Consider the following 24,399-nt stretch of genomic DNA (forward strand, 5'->3'; position numbering starts at 1 on the left):
ACCGAAAACTATTTAACCTTTATTTCGACCTTAATTCAACCACGGGCGTTGTAATTATTTATACCGGATCAGTTTTTGTTTTAGTAAAATGAGCGACGCACTTTACTATAATAAATATAATTGCACATAAAATCACCAATTAATATTCAATATTAAATAAATTATACATATTTTGTAATTTACTCATGTTGTCTATTTTATCGTCAAGACCGAAATCATTCATTTTTTTATTATCTTTTTTTTTTCAAAAAAATATGTAAGGGATCTGCATAATACATTATAGGGTCATTAATACCTAAGCCTACTAATGTAGAGAAAAACCATCATCAGAAAGTTGAACAACAAAACCAGAGGCTAACGATGGAGTGTTTATTCGGTGCAACCACCCTAACCACTTTAAAACAATTTAAGCACTGTATTAAGTCTTAACCACCAAACACTATTCAACTTTCGCTTTTCATCCTTCTATGCATATAACTTGTGTTTAAGAACCATTAAGCGCATCTAATTACAAAACACTGATTAACGAATACCTTAAACTTTTTATCATCTCACAACTTTTTTTCAATTCTTTAGTTCTTTAACAATTTTTTATATATTTCTTATGTTAACCATTTAGTCTTTGTTACGAAACAACGACATTAAAAAGAGTGGCGTTCTATCACATTATGTATATATATAAGGTAAAAGAAAAAATAAAGGAGAAAGTGTAATGATCGTACACAAGTATCTTCTGCACTCAGATTTGAACGAGAGAAGAAATCATTTTTTATTTTTCCCATCCATCGCCCTTTGATCACGGTCAATCTTCAGATTTCAATACTTGTCAACTTCAACCATTATTTATTTGCTTTATTTTTATCTCTGAGATCAATTGTTTATGCATGATAGAACTTGTCACCAATAATCCCAATTAAAATATAGGGACGAAGTAACAAAATGATGTGTCACATTATCTTATCCTTCAATAATGTCTCGTAGTGTTACATAGACACCCACAGAGTTGAGTAGTGATGGTGAGCCAGAGTTTAGGAGCGCAAGACCGTACGAAAAAACAAGTCCTTTCTTTCCTTCTTCCTAGAAAACCCCAAACAATTTGTCTTTGTAGGGCACCTTAAAGACAAGTGAAAAGGCACTCGCTTTCCACTTTGGTCTCAAAAGGTGGTGTGTCCCTTTTTGCATTTTCTTCCATTCTGTCGTTCAACTTGTTTAAAGAAACATACATGCGTTGAATCAGTCTTCTGCGCCTATTCTACCAACTCTGTCAAACAAACACACCGTCATTTTTTTACCCTATTCATCGTATAAATAACACCATCCACCATTCACCATTCACCATTTTGATCGTCTTCTTTATGCTCCTTCGCTTGCTTTCTATCCATTATTTCCTTTCTCACAGAAAATGAAGTTTGGAAAAGAATACAAAGCACAGATGGTGCCTGAGTGGCAAGAGGCATACATGGATTACAATTTTCTGAAATCCCAGTTGAAGCAAATCCAACGTTTCAGACAGAGCAGAAAAGCTCCTCCGGCGACACCAAGAGGACTGAGGCGAAAGCTAACGCTGTACAGAGCCTTCAGTGGTCTCACAAACAGACAGTACCAGCCTCTGAGTCCCTCCGGTGACATCGAGAGCCAGCACATCGCGGTGCAGACGGTGAAGCGTGGAGGGTCGGAGAGATACGAAACGACGTTCCTGATGAGCTCCGACGAAGGGGGGGAGTACGAGTTGGTGTACTTCAAGAGACTGGACGATGAGTTGAACAAGGTGGAGAAGTTCTACCGAGGGAAAGTGGAGGAGGTGATGAAGGAAGCTGCAATGCTGAACAAGCAAATGGACGCTTTGATCGCCTTCAGGATCAAAGTTGAGAACCCCAGTGCCTCCTTTCATCGCTCCCTCGAGATGACTCGTCTTGCCTCCGACGTTGCTTCTTCAACCGCTGTTCTCTCTGCTTCCACACCCCGAGGAGCCAAACTCAACAGTAATTCCTCTTCATCCCATCAACTATTCTTGCTTTCTTTTCAAACTAAACAACTTTCCCACCAAACATTGAACTAACTTCCACTGCTGCTCCTTCAACTCTCATATCGGATAAAACTCAATAAATTCATCTATATATAAACCAGAAAGATCGCCCAAATGTTACCACAAGCATTACCCAGTGCAAACCTTAAAAGAAAACAATTACAAAACAAATTTTAACATAAATTATTTTTTAGAGCTGTTTTAATACAATAAAACATTTGTTTTATATTTTTTGAAGGCTTAAATTGGTTTGATTACATATTTTTTATTATTTTATAAATGCTTATACAAATTTATTCAGATAAAGTTTTCATAACAATAACTTGAGATTACAGAATAAATAGTTCATGTTTATTTAGTATTTTAATTTATGACTGATATTACATAATAAAATAATTGAAAATTATCTTAACATAGTTATTACAGAAATATTTTAATCAATTTAGCTTTGTCAAAATATAATATGAAAAGAAATATTATTAACTGATTAAAAATTAAATAATTATTATAAATGTTGACAGTTTTATCACACGTAACCAATATCTTAAATGTGTTATAAAAGCCTTTTAATGTTGTGAATTGTCGTTATTAAATGTTATGATGTTAATCCTGGCTTATTTTTTGTAATTTTAGTTCGAAACGCTGCTTTATTTTATTTCTTTGGTCAACGCGGTTATGTAGTGGAAACAGAAATTATCAGCAAGATTGCACGTGTTTTCTAAAGCGTATATCAATATCAACGAAAGTGATTTCTTTTAATAGGAAAAAGTATTTTAATACGCGATTTATTTGAAGAAATCTTGAATTGTCAAACTGTTTTAAATAATGTTTGATTAAAGGTTTTGTTTCTAGTATAAAAAATATATCAATATAAATATATTTATGATCTTATAAATAGTTCTGATTAAAACCTCTCTCACTTATGCTTTCTTAACTATTTGAATAAAGAAATTAATGTTTAATTTAAATATAAAAATGAGTATAAAAATGTAAAACAGTTTTATATTGTCATTTACTTATAACCCATTATGCATAATAAAATTATTAATTTTTGTAACAACTATCGTAAAATTTATACAGACAACAATTCAGGATTATAAATTAAAAACTTTTCCTTAAACAAAATTACCTTAAGAAGAAAATGCTAGGTCTATACTAATGTCATTGAAAAGTTTGAGATACCTCTGCAAACTTGTGTGATGGTGTTTGGGTGCATTGAATGTGAAACAGTTTACATTATGGTGATTGCAGGAAAAGCTTCGATGATTATGGAAGTTATTGAAGAGGGTAGCACTCATCATGAACAATCAGATGATTCTAATGAGGATGATCAAGAACAAGTAAAAGAAACTGCTAAATCAAAAGTTGAGGAAAAGAAGCCAAACAATCTCAGGGTTACTAGACCAGCTCCTTTGGAAGTACTTGATCGTGTTCAACTGAACCACACCTTTGAAACTCCACGTTCTACTATAAAAGGTGTTCTCAATTTCCCAGGCCAGACAGAACTACAATTCAGCAGAAAAAATCTGAACAAAGTTGAGGAACAGCTTCAACGCTCATTTATTGAATTCTACCGCAAGCTTCGCCTTCTCAAGAGCTTTAGGTAATGCAAGAAGCTAATGTATTCAGCTGCTTCATCTTTCTCCTTCGTCATTATTAGCTAACTCTTTTCATCAAATTAACAGCTTTCTAAATACCATGGCATTTTCAAAGATAATGAAGAAATATGATAAGGTGGAAATCCAATCACTCTTCTCTTCATTTTTCTCTGTTTAGTTTCTTAACAGACAACCTTGTCTCCGCTGTCACTTCATTTAGCAAATTCATTATGCAGATCACTACAAGAGATGCAGCTAAAGCTTATATGAAAATGGTGGACAACACCCAATTCGGAAACTCTGATGAGGTGATTCGTTATTCTTATGAGTTTCCTTTCTATACACCAATCAGTGTAAAATTTATATGATATTAATTAATCAGAAATTATCAAAAATATGATTTTTCATGTAACTACTGTAAAAATTAACATACACACACACACACATATCAGGTTGGGATGAACACAATGCAAAACCTTTTACACTGTTATTTGAGTTTCTGAATGTTTTTACTTGACATTCCTGTGGCAGGTCACTAAACTCATGGATAGGGTTGAAAAAACATTCACTAAGCACTTCTACAACTCAAATCGTAATAAAGCCATGAATATCTTAAGACCAAAAGCAAAGAGGGAAAGACACAGAGTTACATTTTCCATGGGTAAGCACCAAGATATTGATGTATAATTTAAAGTCTTATTATTTTGCGGGTAAAGAAAACAGATTTTGATTCTCGTTTCTTCTTTCATTTGACACTGTCAACCTATTCTCAGGTTTCTTAGCAGGATGCACAGCAGCTCTGGTGTTAGCCCTCGTTCTAATCGTTCGTACCAGAAAAATATTGGATCATTCTGGGAGTACAAAGTACATGGAATCCTTGTTCCCACTGCATAGGTAATTTTTCCAAATTCCATAACCCATTTGAAAAATTAGTAGCTTTGGAACAAGAGCCCCCACCAAAATCAACATAGAAGAGATAAAGTGAACTTTGTTGAACTTTGTTTTTTGCAGTTTGTATGGATTTGTAGTTCTACACTTGCTGATGTATGCTGCTGATATATACTTCTGGAGACGGTACAGAGTGAACCATTCATTCATATTTGGCTTCAAGCCGGGCACTGACTTAGGCTACAACCAAGTTCTTATGATCGGTTTTGGTCTAGCGGTGTTGGCACTGGGTGGTGTGCTTGCAAACCTAGACATGCAGATTGATCCACAGACAAAAGATTACGAAACACTCACTGAACTCATTCCACTCATCTTGCTTCTTGTAAGAATCTGATGTTTGAAACATTTTGCCATTCAATATTTTAGCAAGTACTGAAGTACATAATGAATTCATTCATTCATTTTATTGTTACTCTGCAGGTTCTGATTGCTATTTTACTGTGCCCCATAAACATCTTTTATCGCTCAAGCAGGGTTTTCCTCCTCGTATGCCTATTTCACTGTATATGTGCACCTCTTTACAAGGTATAGCAAAATCCTTGCAAACACAAGGTCTTTGCATTTCCTAACTTTATGGGGTAGTCTAACACTTGTTGTTTTCCATGCATTTCAGGTCACACTCCCGGACTTTTTCTTGGCAGATCAATTTACTAGCCAGGTTTTGTTTCCAACTTTAAACCATGGATTAATATTATTTTCTTACTTCTTTGCCATGTATGACAATTTGACCCTTCTGATTACTCAGGTGCAAGCCTTGAGAAGTTTTGAGTTCTACATTTGTTACTACGGGTGGGGTAATTTCAAACAGAGAGAAAACACTTGCAGCTCTAGCAGCGTATTCATCACTTTTTCATTCATCGTGGCTGTTATTCCCTACTGGTCCCGTTTCCTGCAGGTGACTAGCGATTAATATCATCTTACAGAAAACCTAAAATTTAGACACCTCAAATTGCTTTTTACTTTCTTCATTTGCTTGTTATCCTTATTTACGCATCATAAATACTGGGGTGAAACTGTGATGAACAAAGTTTGAAGTTTTGAAGAAAATGTTGTTGAATATGTTGCAGTGTCTTAGGAGGCTGTTCGAAGAGAAAGATCCAATGCAAGGATATAACGGATTGAAATACTTCCTTACAATTATTGCTGTTTGCCTGAGGATAGCGTATAGTCTTAACAATTCAATGGTGTGGAAAGTGATGGCCTGGGTTTTCTCAATATTTGCAGCAGTTGCTTCTACATATTGGGACCTTGTAATAGACTGGGGCCTTCTGCAGAGACGTTCCAAGAATCGCTGGTTGAGGGACAAACTAGCAATCCCTCATAAAAGTGTATATTTTATAGCCATGGTATAACAATTGTGCTTGAAATTATCAAACTTGTTTTTGCATGTATGATTGATGATGTTGTTGTTTCTCTACGCTTTTTGAATTGGAAAGTTGCTGACAAATTGAACCCGTGCAGGTCCTTAACGTCTTGTTGAGATTTGCCTGGTTGCAGACAGTCTTGAGATTCAACGTCAGCTTCTTGCATAAACAAGCCATGACTACCATTGTTGCATGTCTAGAGATCATTCGTCGCGGCATATGGAACTTCTTCAGGTAAACATCATGAAATTAATCAGGATTTTAGTCACTCCCAAAATCACAATGCATTTTAAGCTCTTGAGCCTAATAAATTTTCTTTACGTTGGGCATTAGAAATTAGTATTCCAACTCCATTCACCATTTGGAGAAACCAGGATAACTTCCAGAGTACGTTTAATTTATCTGATAATTCATTGCTGCATTTCTAACTTCCAGATTGGAGAATGAGCATTTGAACAATGTTGGCAAGTACCGTGCTTTCAAGTCTGTGCCTCTACCCTTCAATTACGACGAAGATGAAGATAAAGACGAGTGATGAGTACTAGGCTAGGACATGGATTTTATTGTTTTTCTCTTTTCTTTTTCTAAGTCATCATTTTTCTCATTTTTTCTTCTATCTTTCTTCAATATGCACTGGGAATTCAAGAGTAAATATTTTCCTTTTGATTAAAGCAAATATTTGAAGGGTAGCTGAAAATATTGCAATGGGGAGAGAGAATGTAACACCCCCTCACATTTCTGTCCATAATACAGATGAGGATATGTATTACAATCCAATAGATGCACGTCGTTCGTTCGATCGAGCTAGTCTTGAAATCACATCAAAATTGGTTATGATGACAAGAAAATGTTTAAACTGAATAACATATGAAAGAGGAGCAACTTGGAAGAGAAGAACAACGCGACGAAACTAATTTGATATTATACTTATACAGTAAACAAATTAAATTATTAAGTACAAGTATTCAATCAAATCAAGGATAAGCACAATATTGAATCAAACAAGATATTTTTATAGTTTGCTTCACCCTTCCCCTCCGATTCCGGCAACGCAAAATATTATGGAGAAATAATAGGGGCATATAGTATCATTCTTATTTAGAAAAAGGAAAAAAAAAATACCCACGTTTTTTGTTATTTCAAAATTCAATTGTTATTTCGTCTCTCGGCACTACAGGGAGGACACACATAAGGATGGGAAATTTCACTATAAAATCAGTAATGCTAGAACACTTCTTAGTTCATCCATCCCAAAACAACCTTTACGACTTACGTTATGATAGATGTGAGTTCCGTTGGCTTACATTTTAGTAGTATTGACATTGAGAGAATCGACGTTACAAAGTTTCCTAGTTATGAGTTGCGATTAAATAAACTTCTTTGTAAGAAAATAAATCACTTTCTTCTTGAAGTTAAAAGTAAAATTTCAACAGCGTCATTAAGATTTTTAGCGTCAATACAACCACAATTCCCAACAACAATGATTGCAGTAAAACTGCGATCACAATTCACAACCTTACTAACATACGAAAGCTATTTATAACTTCTGAAAAAATTTATTCATTTTATTCTGTCTCTTATAACCGACTATAATCAAATTATACAAAGTAGCTCTTAATTTGAGAATCTGGAAGTCAAGAAGTTTCTCATTTCTTTTTCACTACTAGCTCTAGCACTTTTTAATTCTGCAAATCAACGGCAAAAACATTCCCACCATTATAAAGTTATAAAACTAGCATTAAGAAAGAGTCCCAATGTCACATTCGGTCAATGAATATTTGTTATCCTAGAGTGGATCAGACAAAACAGAACTAGACAAGCATAGATCACACACTTTTGTAACTATGGTATGAATCACTGACTAGACAGTAAAATAAAATCCGATACAACACAACCATATCGCATGCTAAAAATTGGAAATTGATACAGCTTTGAATCCAAGAAAATATTTGTCATTCCAATTATTGTGACAAAAATGTGTCAGTTATAAATGACTGTAATCTATTTGCATTGACAGAACAGGTATGACAGCAGGCTAAGAGAAACCAAAAAGGGCAATGAAATGATGTCTCACTTTGGGTCTTGACTAGAAGGAGGAGGAGCTTGGGATTCATTAAGCGACAAATTTTGGCTTTCCTTCAACAACTCAATGGTGGCCACTTCCTCAACGACATGATCAGTCCTGAGAATGAATTTGTAGTAATCATGAGCATCATACACAACTCTAATATTTTAAATTTCACTATAGAAGATTTATAATTCAAATATCCAAGCTTCAACACTTCATCTACATCTAAGGACAGTAACTCAAACGTTATATTTTCATCCTCAAAATTTCCATCAATGTTATGTCAAAAGCCATTTTGTGAAGAGTCCACTTGGCTCTGTAAAAAAAGTCCATTTTGTTAAGATTTTAAAGGCATCATTATTAACATTAACATAATTGATATCAAAAAACTGATGTTACAATCTTTGATCTGCATTTGAGAATGGTACGTTAAAAGTTGAATTTATAAAGATTTTGTTTGGAGGATAAAGTAAATAAACTTTAAAGTGAAAATGTAGGCACATTTTAAGAGCTACAATCAACAAAAGGCTAAAAAGATTTACTTTCCTTCAAACCAACTCTACTAACCACAGAATTGAGGTTAGAAACTAGAAATTTTTCACGAGCACTGTATACACCAAGATATTTGGGGTAAAACAAACAGGCTACAAGTTAGGTGCATTAACATTTTTTCAAAGTCAAACTATTTATTTATTTAAAAATGGAAATGAAATTACAACAGAACAACAGAGTTAAAGCAGAAATGCTGCAGTTGAAGGAAAAGAATGTGAAATTCAATTTGCTGAATCTGCATAAAAAGTAGTGAAATGAATCAAACCTCTTTCATAATCTAAAATCAACATTACATTTTTGCCTCTATTAAAGTTAAATGAGTTGAGCAGACAAACTTCCACGAAGTACTTATAGTAGGAGAAGAAAAGCCAAGAAGAAAAAATACATCTATTTTCTTTAAGTCAAAATTAATTTACCCATCTCAACCTTTTCAAAAGTTCTCTCATCTTACTCCCCAAAAAATCAAAGATATAAAGTTCTAAATAACCGTTTGTGACAGCAATTCCAGCCAAGAGAGGCACTGTGATATAATTGCAGCCACATTTGTCCACAATTTCCCACAACAAAACCGCTACTACGACCACCACAAGTTAAAACATTACCAAGATCCTACCAAGATCCTACATTACCAAGAATAAGGAAGTGAAGTTACTTCTTCTTCTCAATTGTTAATTCTCAACAGAAGGAAACCTAACGTGACATTCAGTAACTGAACTATTGGGTAGCCTAGAGCTAAACAGGCATAGAGCACACAGACTTTTGTGGTGAAGGAAACATAAAGTAAGATCAATGTAAGAGAACATTAGGGATTCCAATTATTATTGTGAGAAAGTAAAAACCGAGGGTGGGATGAGTCTCACTTTTGGTCTTGCTGGGAAACTATGTTTTCCTTTTCCAATTCAGCGACGGCCTGTTCCTCGGCGAGCTTCTCGGCGCGGAGGATGGGCTCGTAGTAGTCGGAGTTGGCATCCATACACTGCTTCAACGAGGCGGTGACCCGGGCGCACTTCTCGAGGAGGTCATCGTTGTTGGTCTCCGCTTCTTGGACGCACTTCTCCCATGCGATGAAGGCGTCGCGGCAGCCGCCCCCTTTCATGAAGAGGCAGAACCCGCACTCTCCTTCTTCTTCCTCTTCCTCTGCTCCGGGGGACTCCGAACCTGCCGGATCGGGAGGGAGATCCTGCGCTTCCGCATCGGATTGGAGCTTCGGATCTTCCTTCGCAGGCGTGGACATGGTGGCTGAGTCGCAAGATACTGCACCAAAGAGAGAACAGATGCTATGCTATGCTCTGCTTAAAACCTCCAAAAACCCCTAAAACCCTTGCGTCTCCTTCCTTGACCACCAATCCACATATTTTTATGTATTTACTAGAATTTTTAACCGTGCAACGTCCGGTTTATTAAAAAAAATGCATGAGTTTATTAAAATAAATTTATTGGTATGAAACTTGAAAGATATGTTGGAACAAGGGGTATTAGTTTGAATATTTTATTATTAATATTTTTGTTTATTATTATTATTATTATAGTAGAAATAACATTTCTTCCCAAATAATTAATTCTAAATCTTTAATCATTATAAAAATTATTTGTTTGATTAATGTTTCTTAAAAGCATGATATGATATAGTTTTTAATTTAATATTATGATTAGGAATCCCTGAGCATTTAATATCTTTGAGAAACTCTAAAGTAAAATACTCACCTTGAATTTTTTCATTTTCATCATATTGGTAAGGAGTATTTGAACTTAAATAAATTTGTTTGTTCTTCACCATGTATCAAAGATAGAATGAAGTCATTTACTTGTTCAATAGAGTCAATTGTTATAGCCCCATCACAAACGATTCATGATATCCTTAATAGACCAGTATAAACAAAGTTTACTAAAAAAAGTAAAGGTGTTTCAGATTCTTGAATTAAAAGATCCAGTGTTATAAAATATTGCCTTCACCATTTTCATTCAAATCAGTACCTCTATCTCCAATTTGTAGATTTCAATCAGTAAATTCTTTTATAGTTCTTGCACTTTGATTTGAAATTGTAGTCTTAATCTCATTTTTTTTTTGAAGTTTTAGAACTGTGCAATGTTGTCACAAATCATAGTAGTATATTGATATCCTCACAATATCAAATCTTAATCCTTTTTTTACAACGACAAAATTTGTTTGAAATCACCTTCCAACATCAAAACTTTCTCACCAAATGGTCTTTCAACACTATCTTCATTTTTAGCTCTCATTATATCTATCAAGGTTTTACCAAAAGCTTTAAAACATAACTTGTTCATTAAAACATAACTCATCTTAACAAAATATACTTCGTGGCCCTTTATATGCAAGTTGGTGAGCCAATTCGGCTCACCACGGGTTCAACCGAGTAAGCCAGGTTCTAGGTGGATTAGGTCAAAAATCAACCCGTATTAAAATTTGTAAAAAAAATTTAACCCAATCTGGCCCGAACATGTGGTGGACTGAGTTGACTCGCATATTCCAATCTATTTTGACATCTCTATGAAAAATAGACTATATAAAACTACATATGATATGTCATCTATAAAAATGTAAAAATATAAAGGTTAAACAATACAAAAAAAATAGTAAAGGATCTATAACTACAAATAATATCAAATATAAAAATTAAATTTGATAAAAATATAAAGATAGGATATCTGGTTAACCTGTTTAGTGGAATCTTCATATTTTAGTACAAATTTATATTTTAAACTCTTATTTAGGGTATTTACCTTAAAATAACATAAATAGTTTAATGATTAAATTTATAATATTATATTATTATCAATTTTTAAGGTTTAATTGGAATTATCATTAAATATTTTAAAAATTGGTTTAATGTAATGTAATGTGTTAAGTTTAGAATATATTAAATAAATAAATAATTTTGGTGTAAAAAAATATTATATATTAATCATAATAAATAATATATATATATATATATATATATATATATATATATATATATATATATATATATAAAATCATGTATATTGATTATTACAATTAATGGTAATTTGAAGTATTTTATTTGAATTATCACTGTATAGTTGACATTCAAAATAATTATTGATAAAGTTCATGAATGTGCATTTGGTCAAATGAGCAAATTATTAAAGAAATTTAAATTTATCAAAATACAATTTGTAACGTTCCGAATAAATAGATAAAACCCATTTAATAAAAATGCCACACACATAATATCCAGAGGGTACGAAGATTTGTGATATGAATTACTCCGTACTCCAACATATTCTTAAACATAAAAGAGGCCCCACACGGCCCAAAACATAAAATACTAGCGAACTAATAGTAATAAATCTAGTACAGACAAGAAAGTATAGCAAATAAATTCTTCAGCGATGGGCCCCAAAGTGGGCCTAATACTCGTCCAGTCCATCAAGTTGTAGCATTCCTATCATCATTACCACTGTTAGGGGTTCTCCCATCTGCTCACATCAATAAAATCGATGATCATCGCAATAGGAGAAGAACCACATACAAGACAACCAAACACGCAAACAGGGTAAGCTAGAGTAAAGAAATCTTGTGTCATAACAGTCAACATGCAATCTCAGAGTCAAACATGAATAACAGACATTCACACATGGATTACCAACATCATTTAAGACTCCCAAGACTTGACTATCCGAATACGCATAATGAGGCACCACCACGTGGCAGTGGAATTATGTCCTAACAATGAAGCGTCACCGCGAGACCTTCGCAAAATTACCCTTACAAGAGGCACCACCACGTGGCCTTCGTGGAATTACGTCCTGGCCTTGAGGCACCACCATGATACTCGCGTGGAATTACGTCCTTATGTTGAGGCACCACCATGAACTCCCACCATGAGGTTCATAGAATTAAGTCCAATAGGTGAGGCACCACCAGGGACTCTCATTAGGAGGGTCCATGGGATTACGTCCAACAGATGAGGAACCACCATGAGCTCTCACTACAAGAGTCATGGAATTACGCCCTACTCACACATTGTATATGTTTCACCAACCAATCAGAAGTTCTCATAATACTAACATCATGTATAACAATCCTATCATGCAATTCATGCTTTCCAATTCATACAACATAAAACAACATACCATTCCCACCACAACCTCATATATCAATCATGGCATCATCCCTCAACCCTCATAGTAAAGCATTTAGATCAGATAAGCAATCACACATCAATGCACCATTCAACAATAGTACCAAAACTTACCCCCCAGTCTCGCTCAGGCTAACAGGTCCCGCTCAGGCGAGGGAGGTCCTCTCGCTCAGGCGAGCCCCGTCTCGCTTAGGCGAGGACTCGAGTAGGGGAGCAGCGGACTCTACGAGGTCTCGCTCAGGCGAGTCCCTTCTCGCCTAGGCGAGACCACTCCTCACTCAAAAATAAAAACTCATCATCTAAGCGACAGTTCGAGCAGCAGGTCCCAAGCGAGCCTATGCTAATCTCGCCTAGGCGAGGCAGGCTCGCTTGGGTGAGGAAAACAGTGCTCACCACTGTTCTCTCGTGCAAAACATAGAAACCACCCTGAAACCACATTTTTACCAATATCAAACAATCAAATCACGAGCACACCTCAAGAATATAACTTAAACTCAGAAAATATGCGAAAAACATAGTAAATCGTAAATCCTAGCTTCCCTTATCTGGAAACGAGCTAGCGGAAAGTTCTGACACGCACACAGAGAGCACCACAGTTCTAAGAGTAGGCCAAGGGCTGAAAACGAAGGGAAGCAGAATAGGAACGAGATTACTACAAAGTCCCAACTGTGATCATCAAAAGAAAAGGATGCCCCAGAGAGTGAGAAGCATGAGCTCGAGATTAACTTACATGGAGAAGAGCTGAGTTTAGAGTTGTCTTGCCTAAGAGCTGGGATCAAACCCTAACAAAGCTTCCTGTTGCGAAAGAGAGAGAGTGTGACGGCTGCGAAATTTGTAGAGTAAGAGAAATGGAAGGATGAGGGTAGACTTAGGGTCTCCTTTTCTCCTTTGGGCCAGCCCTTAGGCCCAATAGTTTGGGACAGCCTTTAAAATAAAAGGTAGGAAATAAAGTGGGCCTTACACAATTTGCTCATTAATATAATAAAGGGTTAATTATGTTTTTCGTCCCTCAAGTATTATGCGATTTTGTTTTTAGTCCCCCAACTAACGTTTGCTCCAATTTGGTCCCTCATGTTTTGAAACGATTGGAAATAGTCCTCCTTTTTGGACGCCGTTAGTTTTATTTGACACCTGGCAAACGGACTGCCACTTATGGATCCCGTTTTAAGCTGTGTAAGTGGAGTGTGTTTCTGCACGTGCTAATTAAACAGAAGCTTTAATTAAATAAGACGAAAATGTTATTTCTTCAGTGGAAGATTTATTTTGTCTGAATTGAGTGGGTTGTGTTATTTAATTAAGTTCTCTGAATTAAATGAGAATGTCGTATCTTGAGTGGGAGAGTTATTTTGAGTGGGAGAGTTATTTTGTCTGAACGAAAGCGTTGCACAGACCAATCCAGGGCTTGAGGGAAAGGATTAAACCCTTACACAACAATCAGGAGGTTGAGGATAGGGATTAAAGCATGGAAGAGTAGAATCGGGAGTAGAATCAGGAGGTTGATGTAAGGGATTCAAGTATTGAAGAGTAGAATCGCGACCTAAGGTAAGTTCGGTCCTTCATGTTTTTTTTTTGGATACTTGGTCTGGTTTGGTTTCATATTTTGGTTCGTGTATGGTTGTGTATTGATTGGAGTAAGGTTTTTTACGATAAATCGCGACCTAAGTAAGTTCGTTCCTTGTATGGTTGTCTATTGTAGGGCTGGAAATGAGGTTTGCAGTTGCTTTTCATCATATGGGACGATTCGAAAGGAATAAGGGATTAAAATACGTTGGGGGTGAGATTCATGTAGTTAAAGGGATCGACCCCGATTTTTGGTCTTATTTTGAAGCATTGGGCATCCTCAAAGAGTTTAAATACGGGGGTGATGTTAAATTGTGGTGGAAGGGTTCAAAAGAAAAGCTATTAAACAATCTACGCACGCTGAATGATGACAAGGACGCAATGGCTTTGGCTTTCTTTGCAGAGGAGACTAAGCAAGAGGTTGATATATACGTTCAACATGTACCTAGTCAGCCTGAAGTCGTGCACTTTATTTGTGATGGTGTAGCAGAGGAGGTAGTGGGTGAAGAGAATGTTATACACCAAGAGGAAGTACTGGTTGAAGAAAGTGTGGTAGGAGAAGAGGAAGAACTGGCTGCAGCTAATGTGGTAATTGAAAGGAGGGAGTGGCTGCAGCTAATGTGGTAATTGAAGAGGAGGGAGTGGCTGCAGCTAATGTGATAATTGAAGAGGAGGGAATAGGTGTACATAATGTGGTTGTAGAAGAAGAACAAGTGGCTGCAAATAATGTGGTAGTAGAAGAGGAAGAAGTGGCTGTAGATAATGTGGTAGTTCAAGAGGAAGGAGTGGCTGTAGAAAATGTGACTCAACAGAATGTGATAGCAGAAGAGGAAGTAGTGGCTGAAGATGTAAATTGTGAAGATGAAGAAGGTTTAGGTGGAGAGAAATTAGATGACAGTGAAGAAGAGAGGGTGGCAGACGATGATGGGTTTGGGATGGATATTGATCCACCTGTGAGGAAGTTTGGGCTTGTTTTAGATAGGTGGAAATCATTCAAACGGAATTCAAGCAGAGTGAAGAGGAAAAGAGATATTGGTGAAGGGGCATTTGTGACAAATGAAGATGTTGGAGTGCATGACATTAATGAGGACTACGAATCAGATGAATTAGATTCTGATGTTGACAGTGATGAGGGTGCTGCCACAGTTGGTCCCAAATTTAGTAAGTTCAGACATGAAGATATGAATAAAGACTTCAAATTTAAATTGGGAATGGAGTTTGGATCTTTGAAGGACTTTAAACAAGCTTTAATGGAGCATAGTGTTCTTAATGGAAAAGAAGTAAAGTTTGTTAAAAATGATCATAAGCGAGTGAGGGCAATTTGCAAGAAGAAATATGGTTTTCTAATCATGGCTAGCAGGGTTGGAGGAAGGGAAACCTACAGAGTCAAGACACTTATTGGGCGTCATAAATGTGGAAGGGTATTTGGAAATAAAAATGCAAATAAGGGCTGGATTGCTCAGGTCCTTATAGACAGGATTATGAATGTTGGTATTATGACTGTGGCTCAAATTATTGATGAGGTGAAGAAGACATATAGTGTAGGTATAACACCATGGAGGGCTGGGAAAGCAAAACAGATTGCCATGGACTGTTTGGTTGGGGATGGTCAGCGACAATATGCTCGTTTATATGACTATGTGGCTGAATTATTGAGAGTGAAAGCTGGAACTTTCAAGATTAAGATAAATCACCCTCAACCAACTCTGCCACCTAGGTTTGGCTGTTTTTACATGTGTTTAGATGGATGTAAGCAAGGGTTTTTGGCTGGATGCAGACCCTTTATAGGTGTGGATGGTTGCCACTTGAAGACAGCATATGGTGGTCAATTGTTGGTTGCAGTGGGTAGGGACCCGAATGATCAATATTATCCGCTGGCTTTTGCAGTAGTATAAAATGAGTGCAAGGAGACTTGGAGGTGGTTCTTTACATTGCTGTTAGAAGATATTGGGGACATTGGAAATCATAGATGGGTATTTATTTCAGATCAACAAAAGGTAACTACCATAGTGGAAAGTAAACTCTGATTTAAATTAATCTGGAATGTCAAATTGATATCTAATTCTACCTCTGAATTAAATTTGTGCAGGGCCTAATGACGGTATTTGAGGAAATCTTGAATGGAGTGGAGCATCATTTCTGTTTGCGACACTTATATAGCAATTTCAAGAAGAAATTTGGTGGTGGTGTTGTGATCAAGGACTTGATGATGGGAGCAGCAAAGACAACATACTATGTAGGATGGGAAAAAAAGATGGGTGAGTTGAGAAACATCAACCCTGATGCTTTTAATTGGTTAGTTGCCATTCCTAGGGAGTCTTGGTGTAAACATACATTCGGCATGTATCCAAGATGTGATGTCTTGATGAATAATCTGTCAGAGTCATTTAATAGTACTATTTTACTGGCTAGGGATAAACCTATAATTACTATGATGGAATGGATTAGATCATATATAATGAGTAGGTTTGCAACCCTTAGAGAGAAAGTCAATGCATATACAGGAACTGTGATGCCAAAACCACAGAAAAGGTTGGATAGGGAAATAGAAAAAAGTGGGAATTGGCTTCCTGTATGGGCAGGGGATTCTAAGTTTGAAGTGACGCAGGGGTTCACTATGGAAAAATTTGTTGTTGATTTAAGTAACCATAGCTGTAGTTGTTATTTTTGGGATTTAGTTGGTATACCTTGTAGGCATGTTGTGGCAGCCATTAATTACAAGGTTGAAAACCCAGAGGATTATGTTCATGCTTATTACAAAAGGGATGCCTACCAGGCTTCGTATGGCCCTCAAATTACCCCAATCAATGGACAACAACTTTGGCCAAAAACTAATGAACCTGAACTACTGCCACCCATTTACAAGACTCCACCTAGGAGACCAAAAAAGCTAAGAAGAAGGGAAGCTGATGAACATGTCAGCCATTCCAAACTATCAAAGAAGAATACCATCATCAAATGTAGCAAGTGCAAATAGTTAGGCCATAACATAAGAAGCTGTAGAAGGGGAATCAAAAACAGAAAGGTAAACACAAATCTGTACTACTTACAATTTCTTTCATTCCTAAATACAACTTCTGAATCTTTAATTCATACCAAATTGGCAGGGACAGATGCATACAACTGGTAGTGCAGCAAGCAACACTGCAGGAACATTAAACCTTAGCTCCACCAGTAGAACCAGATCCACATCACGGATTGCAGCATCCACCAACCAAGGAGAAAGACCTCGAACCACCATAAGGAGAAGAAGAATGGGAACAAGGGTTTTAGGGTCTCAAGCAAGTACTGCAACTTCAGCACAACCCACGTGAATGTGAAAGAATGAAGTTTTTTTGTTGATTTTTTTGTATGGTGGACCACTTTTCTGTAATGTAGTGCATTATAATAGTGGACCACTGTTTTAGAATATTGGGCATAGTGAAAGTTACCCACTTTTTTGATTGCAGAACTATTGCATTATTGTATTAACAATTTGGGACCACTTGTTTGCTAGACTTAATTGACAGCTACTGTTTGTTGGATTATGTTTTATTGTTTATGAATGAAAACTATTTATCAGTAAATCATGATGTAATTATTTCATTGCAGTGAGTTTTGTTTCAATTCCCTGAATGTGGTATTAAGGAAAATTTTCAGAATCTGATATTCATGATAACAGTAAACGCATAATAATCACAGCTACAAGTTCCATTTTCATTGCAAATACTAAGACATAACAGTAACCAAAAGTTTGAAATTCCATTACAATTCCAATAATATCATAATCACAACTACAAAAAACTTCCCACTACAGTAATCTCAAACATTGCAATTAACTTTGAACAACAGCATGAACACCATTACAATTGTTGAGACCCACGATATCACAAATTAAAAAAACAGGAATGTCCCAATTTTTTTCTCTTGTTGCAATTTCATCTTCAACTTCTCATTTTTCTTCATCAAATCAAGCATAATTTTCTCCCTTTTCAAAGAAACTTCATCTTCTTCACCTTCTTTCCCACCATAAACTCTTTTTCCACCACTGGCTTCACTTTCTTTTCCTTTCCCTTGAAAATCAGATTCCTCATCGTCAACCCATTCAAAGTAATTACAATGTGAATTGGTCTGCGAAAGAAAAAGATGAAACCATTACCACAAATACAAAAGCAACATCCAATAAGTCACGGGATTTGAAACTTACAGCCCAATTTCGACATCTCCAAAATAATCTCCCTTTGTTTCTCATAGTAGATGCCTTTAGGAGCAACAATCTTTCCCCACACCCACAGACTTTGGATGACATTTCTGAAGATGACGCACAACTTTGCGACATTTTCGAACCTGTATTCCGCGGCGTACATGGAAACCCTTTGCTACCACTCTTCATCAGTCAAGAACGCAATAACTATGCCAAACTTTGCCTGCCCAGTGACGATATGCAGCAATTCCTCACTATCCGAAGCCCCAATTCACAAATTTCAATTTTAGGGTTTCTAAATTTCCCAACCCCTCTTTTATTTGGATGAGCTTCTCTTTAATTAGCACGTGCAGAAACACACTCTACTTACACAGCTTAAAACGGGATCCATACGTGGCAGTTCGTTTGTGAGGTGTCAAATAAAATTAACGGCGTCCAAAAAGGAGGACTATTTCCAATCGTTTCAAAACATGAGGGACCAAATTGGAGCAAACGTTAGTTAGGGGACTAAAAACAAAATCGCATAATACTTGAGGGACGAAAATCATAATTAACCCTATAATAAATCAATTGATTCGTGTTTAGATAAAGATTGAATTGCAGTATAATATCATTAATAAAGTGTATGTGTATGAAGCATATGTATTCAAATATTGTTTGTATAATAATTGTATTTTAGGTATATAAATAAATAATTATAATAATTGAATAATTTTAATTGTTATCTTTATAATTCTTTCTCAATATAAAATAAACATAAAAAAAAAACTTAAAATATAATTGAATAAATCATAAACATAATGAAATAGATATCAATTTTAAAACAAACAATATTATAATTCTTTTATAATAAAATATTACCAAATAAAAAGTATGTATTTAAAAGTGGTTCTTATTAAATCGTTGAATCGGTTATTGATACTTATTCCTGACAAAGTTTACTTAAATACGATGGATTAAAAGTATAATATTATAAAAACATAATTTAGTTATATATATATATATATATATTGCTAAAAAGTCAAATTAAAAATATAACAATTCATATTTTAAATGAAGTACACTAAACAATAAAAAAATTATATATGTAAGTTTTCTTGTTTAAAATATATCTCTTTCAATTCTTTTTATATTTTGTTGAAAATTATTTACTTAACTTTGTTATATTAATTAAAATATTGATATAATTATATAATATTATTTTTATTTTTCTTCAAAATGTGTGTACGTTGAAATTTGCTATTTTATGATTTTGAAAAAAAAAATATTATTTAGTAAAAATCATGTATTTAATAATGGTAATAATAATTGAACAAAATATGATTAAATAATGTAAATAATAAAAAAATCAAAATAATTAATGGAAACTGTTTTTAACAATTCATATAAACAATAAAAAATTATATATGTAAGTCTTCTTGTTTAAAATATATTTCTTTCAATTCTTTTTATATATATTTTTTAAATTATTTACTTAACTTTGTTATATTAATTAAAATATTGATATAATTATTTAATATTATTTTTATTTTTCTTCAAAATGTGTGTACTTTGAAATTTACTATTTTCTGATTTTGAAAAAAATATTATTTAGTAAAAAAACATGTATTTAATAATGGTAATAATAATTGAACAAAATATGATTAAATAATGTAAATAATAAAAAAATCAAAATAATTAATGGAAACTGTTTTTACAATTCATATAAGTAATGGTTGCAAACATATGGATTCAAATAATGTCAGATTATTTAAATTCAAAAATAGAAGAATCCAATTTAGAAAATATATGGATTAAAGAAATCTAAAAGTAATTAAAGAAATTTAAAATAATTAATAGAATTAATTGATTAATTTGTGAAAGATTTTAAAAGTAATTTATTACAAATATATGAACATAAAATTTTTTAAACCATTTCAAATAAGAGGTTTTAACAAAACTTTTCCCTCTACAATCAAAATCTAGTAATAACCCAAAATAAAAAGGCAAGGACTAAAGCTACTTTCCTTATATTTTTATTTAAATTTCATATTTAAAATAGACTCTTTTTCTTTCTTTTCTTTTTTTGACCTTTTTCCATACTCTTCCTTCCTCTTGAACTTCTCTCATTCGATTCGACTTCACATTCGTACTTTACATCAAAATTTGTACTCAAAAAAAATTTGAAACTCAATATGCAAAAATTCAAGTTTTATTTAGCAAAGGAAGGAAAGAAAGAGTAAAGGATTATATACATATTGAAAGAATGACGACTTTATACGATTGAATCAAGAACTATTATAGAATTTGTAGACTTCATCACATAAGGTTAAAAACTCTTTTGCATCAACCAAAAGCCTGTAATTAATTTTCAAAACAATAAAATTACAAAAAAAAAATTAAAAATAAATAAGTCAAGCATCATACGCAATAAAAAAAATATGAAGTGCAAAAGTTTACAATTCATTCACATTAGAATCATAATATCTCTGAAGTCAATCATGTCATCACTATAGGACAGAAACTTGAGTAAAATTAATAGATACATTTACATTTACATAAGAAGGCCTAACAAATAAAAAATTGATAACAAAAATCAACTCTCAGTAAAGAAAATATGTATATTAAATGGATCAAAATTCCAAACATTACTCTAATATGTGTCAAAACATAAAATGAAAAAGAGCACCAATAGTTAAAAGTCTATGATGATTAAAAATTTGATTGTCTTAACCATATTCATAGTCATGTTCTTGTGCTCCTTTATGTTTCTACCGTTTCACAGTCAACTTTACATATCCAACACCACTCCATGCTAAAAGTCTTCCTTCTCCTCAAATTATCAAAATATGTCCCTGAAAAGAAAAACAACATTAACATAAATAAAACAAAATATTAAAAAATAAACAATCTATTGAATATTGAAACCAATTCTCCCCAAACTTTCATATTATACCTACTAAACTTCACTTTTTAACTCTTGTATGATAATAATTGCAAATACAAGAATGAGTATAAGTAGTTAAAACTTATATGTTAAAAATCAAGTATCATTAGGAAATCCAAGAACAAACCTATGACTTGACTTTTGCCTTCTGCGAAGGATTCAAACCTAAACTACATGTTCAACTGCTCTAATCTTCAGCTCTTTTCTCCAACTTCAACCTCACCAGTTTGTCCAATTTCCATGTTTGGCAAGTTGTTGTTATAAAAGCATAAATTTGAACAAAGTCTAGAGGTGTACATATAAATGAGTTGTAAAGGTACCATAGATGTGGATGCAATAATTGAAATTCAAATTTTGAATTCAAAAACATTTTGAATAATTTTAGGTGCAAGAGAGAATTAGAGGAGTAATTTTGGGTGTGTGATCAAATTTAAAAAACAAATAGCCACCATTTCCACTGGAGCAATTTCAACATGTAAAATTCCAGAGACAATATCAGTTTGATCTTGTACACAAAGATTTGCCAAATATATTTACAAAGATAGGAGTTAATATGGAGCAATAAAGGAGCTCAAGAAGATATGATACTAATGAGTTGATGGATATGAATGAAAAATCCATTCAGATATAAAAAAAAACAATGAAGTTAACATTCATTTGAAACAAAGATAAATAGAACCAACAAATACTCAAACAGACAATCAGAGAAGACAAAAAAACCCAAAAATTAACCATTAAAGTTCCATTTTACTCTTCAACTTCATCTTTGATAGCATGACTAACCTCCAAAAAAACAAATCCTTGCCTGCCAACACTAATAATAAGTATCAAAAGTTACCCATCAATCAACCAAATAAAAACTCATTCTTAGAATTATATAATCTCATTCATATGCAATATTATCCTGGATTACGAAATCTTATTTGAAACTAAACAATTACTGTTGTGAATTATTGGATTTAAGATTAGATTTTGAAAGAAAAACTCGAAAACTAACCATTTCCTCGTCAACTTCATCTCAGAGCACCAATAATCTAAAAAAATAATCCTTGCCTATCAACACCAACATTAAGCATCAAAACTGCATTGATAAAAAAGAAGAAGAAAGAAGACATACAACATTACATACAGGTGGTAGAAGCAAAAACGATTCACAAAAAATTCAAATTTGGGAGAAGAAAAAAAAAATCGCGAGAAGAAGAAAAGCTTGTACATTTATCGTGTTCTTCAAACATTTCATCAATTTGACAGAAAGAAATCATCCATCAGAGAAAAAAAAACATAAAAAAGTATTTATATCCAGGAGAAGGAGAAAAGATTCATGGGAAGAATAAAAACGTATACCTTTATTGCGTTCTTGAACAATTCATCCATCTCTTAGAAAACATGCATTCATTAGAGAAAAAAAAACACAAAAAATTATTAAGATCTGGGAGAAGAAGAAAAGATCCGCGAGAAGAACAAAAGTTTCTACCTTTATTGTGTTCCTCAACCCGTTCATCCATCTGACAGAAAGCATTCATTCATCAGAGAAAAATAACATAAAAAAGTATTCAGATTGAGAGAAGAAGAAAAAATTCGCAAGAAGAACAAAAAGCTTCGACCTTTATTGTGTTATTGGAATAGTTCATCCATCTGCTAGAAAACATTCGTTCATCAGAGAAAAAAAACATAAAAAAATATTCAGATCTAAGAGAAGAACAAAAGATACACGAGAAGAACAACGCAAGAAGAACAAAAGTTTCAACCTTTATTGTGTTCTTGACACATTTCATCTATCTGCCAAAAAGCATTCATTTATTAGAGACAAAAAAACATAAAAGAGTATTCAAAGTATTCAGATCTTGGAGAAGAAGAAAAGGTCTGCGAGAAGAACAAATATGGTAGAAGAACGAAAAATATCAGAAAAGTTTTTACCTTTTTGATGTGCTTGACGATGCTCATGAATCTGAGAGCAAAACATCACTCTAAACCAGAAATAAAAGATCTGCGAGAAGGAAGAGGTGAGTGCGATTCGAAGAAGATATGAGATTGAAATGGTAGGGTTTCATGCGGTACAGAACTGGAGAGGGTTTGAATCGCAAGAGACGTCGAGAGGGTTTGAGGCGGTAGAGATGTCAAATGCGTTTGAGAAGGAAGAGAGGTGGAGAGCGTTAGAGGTGGAGGTCGAATGCGTTTGAGAAGGAAGAGAGGTGGAGAGTGTTAGAAAATTGATTACTCAAATAATACTAATAATAATAAAAATATAAAATGATATAATAATAATTATTAAAGCAATAATAACATCGAGACATATATTTAAATCAAAGAATATTAATTAGAGACTTGATAATTATTATAACAATAATAAATAATAGATAAAAGGTAAGAAGTAGAAATATCCTGGATTGAGGCACGCATAGCGCTATCCTTAGAAAGAAAACGGCCCTACTGCACAGGGCTAAACAAATACACACTCATATGTGTTTCTTATCATATGTGTTTCTCTCCCAAGATACAACAACCCGTCAGATCGATCGAGTGCAGCGAAGGATCTCAAAACCTTATGAACACCACTATCTTAAAGATAATATAGAGAAGTAAAGAAGAACACTTTTAAGAAAAAACTCTAGTGTTTGTTATCTATGTTGTTGTTGTTGTTTTTTTTCATGCACCTAGGTGGTATTTATAGGTAGCAAAAGGAGACAAAGGAGTAAATTGTAATAAAAATATAGCCGTTAATCATAAAACACATTAACCCATAAATTAAAGGTCTATAAAAACATGAGTAACAATAGAATTTTTATTTTAATTATTTATTTTTTAAATTATATTAAAATATTTCCAAAAATCCCCCACATAATTTAAAAAATAAAATAAAATAAATATATTATCTTTTAAAACAAAATATTGTAGTTCAGTGTAAGGAACCTTCTGGGTCTGACCCTTACACCTAGTGCTCATAAACTTCCACCCAAGAAAATGCAGAGACTTGATTGTCTTGAACTACATCCCTTTTGACTGGGTTTTAGTAAATAACACATACAATATCGGTGTTCATTATAGGT

At 33.9% G+C, this 24,399-nt stretch overlaps 3 protein-coding genes, 1 long non-coding RNA gene and 1 pseudogene across 5 annotated transcripts; 3 read left to right on the forward strand and 2 right to left on the reverse strand.

The window, feature by feature from the left end:
• The first annotated feature begins 1,089 nt into the window (after nucleotides 1–1,089).
• Nucleotides 1,090–6,735, forward strand: LOC114176125 (phosphate transporter PHO1 homolog 3-like). The gene is made up of 13 exons (XM_028061061.2): nucleotides 1,090–1,982; nucleotides 3,278–3,629; nucleotides 3,712–3,760; nucleotides 3,861–3,932; nucleotides 4,156–4,285; nucleotides 4,398–4,518; nucleotides 4,636–4,894; nucleotides 4,993–5,097; nucleotides 5,186–5,230; nucleotides 5,318–5,467; nucleotides 5,640–5,918; nucleotides 6,034–6,170; nucleotides 6,372–6,735. The coding sequence occupies exons 1-13, from the start codon at nucleotides 1,403–1,405 to the stop codon at nucleotides 6,469–6,471; spliced, it is 2,379 nt and encodes a 792-aa protein (XP_027916862.2). The 5' UTR covers nucleotides 1,090–1,402; the 3' UTR covers nucleotides 6,472–6,735.
• A 1,035-nt stretch (nucleotides 6,736–7,770) lies between these two features.
• On the reverse strand, nucleotides 7,771–9,893 carry LOC114176866 (uncharacterized). Its single transcript, XM_028062046.2, has 2 exons — nucleotides 9,417–9,893; nucleotides 7,771–8,118 (listed from the first exon to the last, which is right to left on the reverse strand). Exons 1-2 carry the CDS (start codon nucleotides 9,788–9,790, stop codon nucleotides 8,007–8,009), a joined length of 486 nt encoding a protein of 161 aa, XP_027917847.1. The 5' UTR covers nucleotides 9,791–9,893; the 3' UTR covers nucleotides 7,771–8,006.
• Nucleotides 9,894–14,387: 4,494 nt separating this feature from the next.
• On the forward strand, nucleotides 14,388–16,138 carry LOC146887815 (uncharacterized). Its single transcript, XM_085670412.1, has 2 exons — nucleotides 14,388–14,795; nucleotides 14,843–16,138. Exons 1-2 carry the CDS (start codon nucleotides 14,388–14,390, stop codon nucleotides 16,136–16,138), a joined length of 1,704 nt encoding a protein of 567 aa, XP_085526538.1.
• Nucleotides 16,139–16,338: 200 nt separating this feature from the next.
• LOC146887816 (uncharacterized) lies at nucleotides 16,339–17,557 on the forward strand (annotated as a pseudogene).
• Nucleotides 17,558–20,979: 3,422 nt separating this feature from the next.
• On the reverse strand, nucleotides 20,980–23,495 carry LOC146887817 (uncharacterized). Of its 2 annotated transcripts, XR_014993359.1 has the most exons (6): nucleotides 23,270–23,495; nucleotides 23,101–23,131; nucleotides 22,957–22,987; nucleotides 22,827–22,857; nucleotides 22,350–22,405; nucleotides 20,980–21,260 (listed from the first exon to the last, which is right to left on the reverse strand). It is a non-coding gene; the product is annotated as an uncharacterized LOC146887817 (long non-coding RNA). The 2 variants fall into 2 exon arrangements; XR_014993358.1 differs by lacking the exon at nucleotides 22,350–22,405 and having other exon boundaries at nucleotides 22,697–22,857.
• Between the last annotated feature and the right edge of the window lie 904 nt (nucleotides 23,496–24,399).

This window comes from Vigna unguiculata, chromosome 3 (assembly GCF_037176805.1).
Source record: "Vigna unguiculata cultivar grain cowpea cultivar isolate G323 ecotype 2 chromosome 3, ASM3717680v1, whole genome shotgun sequence".
Lineage (NCBI taxonomy): Eukaryota > Viridiplantae > Streptophyta > Magnoliopsida > Fabales > Fabaceae > Vigna > Vigna unguiculata.